The 1589-nt window shown below is 38.1% G+C and overlaps 1 protein-coding gene across 1 annotated transcript in view; it reads right to left on the reverse strand.

Moving 5' to 3' along the window:
- LOC107571412 (tripartite motif-containing protein 60-like) overlaps positions 1-1033 on the reverse strand; it is a 10315-nt gene extending 9282 nt beyond the window's left edge. The window contains exons 1-2 of the mRNA XM_016257736.1: positions 971-1033; positions 269-451 (exon numbers count right to left, since the gene is read on the reverse strand). Coding sequence (XP_016113222.1) covers positions 269-451; positions 971-1033 — 246 coding nt within the window. The remainder of the gene's footprint in view (positions 1-268; positions 452-970) is intronic.
- Between the last annotated feature and the right edge of the window lie 556 nt (positions 1034-1589).

The following is a 1589-nucleotide window of genomic DNA, read 5'->3' on the forward strand; positions in this document are numbered from 1 at the left end:
TGATCTTCTCTTTAATGTACTGTGTGGTTCTCCTGATGCTCTCGGAGCTGTTCTCTGTGTGTGTCAGTAGATCCTGTAAGAGTCTTTGATTGGACTCCAGTGAGACGCCCAGCAGGAACCGCAGGAACAGATCCAGCTCTCCATTCTCACTCTGGAGTGCTTTAATTACTGCTGATCTTAGTAGATTATACAGAGAGTCTTCATCAGATCTGTAAGATCTGAATTCATGCAGTGGCTCCACATTCTTTGTTAAATAGCAGTAAAGCACATAGAAAGCAGCGAGAAACTCCTGAATGCTCAGATGAATGAAGCTGTAGACTTTCCTCTGATGAATCACAGATTCCTCCTTAAAAATCTCAGTGCAAATCCCAGAATACACTGAGGCGTCAGTCACGTCTATGCCGCTCTCAATCAGGTCCTCCTCATAGAACATCACATTGCCCTTCATCAGCTGTTTGAAAGCCACTTCAGCAAGTTATTTCATACATTGTTTTTGGTTTACATGTAGTGTTATTTCATTGAGTTTCTTAAATCATGATTCATGATTTACAGGGGACATTTTTAGAAAATAAATTTTTGTGGTCCGGAAAGAAAGAGGGGCATACGTCATTAGAAGAGCACCAGGGTGAGTAAATGATGACTTAGTTTTTATTTTTGGGTGAACAGGGGGAGACAGCGGAGACAGTGCCTTAGGGAGACTGAGAACTTGTTCAGGCTAGAACAGTACAGGATAGAGAAGAGTAAAGGTATAGTAAAGATTACTTTTTAAAATATATATAAAAGCGAGGATGGGTTAACAGGATTCAGTCAAGTGTTCAATAGATCAATAGATTTTTTTTGAAAACTGCATGGGATTTGGCTGTTTAGGAAAGTTGAAAAAAAAAAAACTGTTTTACCTGGGGTCAGAGGTCACTGTTTCTTCATTTAAGTTAGCAGGAAAATCCATTGATTTATCACTCTTTATAGATACACAGCTGGATCCAGCAGATGACGAGGCAGTGCCCTCATTATCTCTCTTGTCATGGCGACTCATTTTCGAGGCAGTGTCGTCCTAAAAAAATAAATAAATACAAAAGATAGTTAAAAAGAAAGAAGAAACCGCTTAGATACATGACAAATAGATGATGTTTTATGAGGGTGAGTAAGTGATGACAGAATTTTAATTTTTGGGAAGACTATCCATTTAATAATATACACCCATAAGTATGCTTGTAATCTGTTGTATAACTGCAGAACAACTGAAGATCAGTGCAGTTTACTTGTAGTTTACTTATAGCGCATTGTAGCACATTTTGGGTATTACAGGAAATGTTTAGTGCAATACAAGTTAAACTCGGTACAGCACAACTGCAGTTCAGCCCAGTAGAACAACAGCTGTGCTGTCAAATGAACTCGACTAGCAGCTATACTATGTTCCTGTTCAGTGTTTATGTGTGTGATGGTTTGATTTACACTTCATTTGACTTATGTTTTTGACTTATGTATTTCAAACATCTGGTTGCTGCTGTTCAAGGTTTTTTTTTTTACCATTCAGGTAATCATTTGTTAATTTGTTTAATGTTACAGCAGGAACGTGAAATCTGGACACA

This window comes from Sinocyclocheilus grahami, unplaced genomic scaffold (genome assembly GCF_001515645.1).
Source record: "Sinocyclocheilus grahami isolate Dianchi unplaced genomic scaffold, SAMN03320097.WGS_v1.1 scaffold1592.1, whole genome shotgun sequence".
NCBI lineage: Eukaryota > Metazoa > Chordata > Actinopteri > Cypriniformes > Cyprinidae > Sinocyclocheilus > Sinocyclocheilus grahami.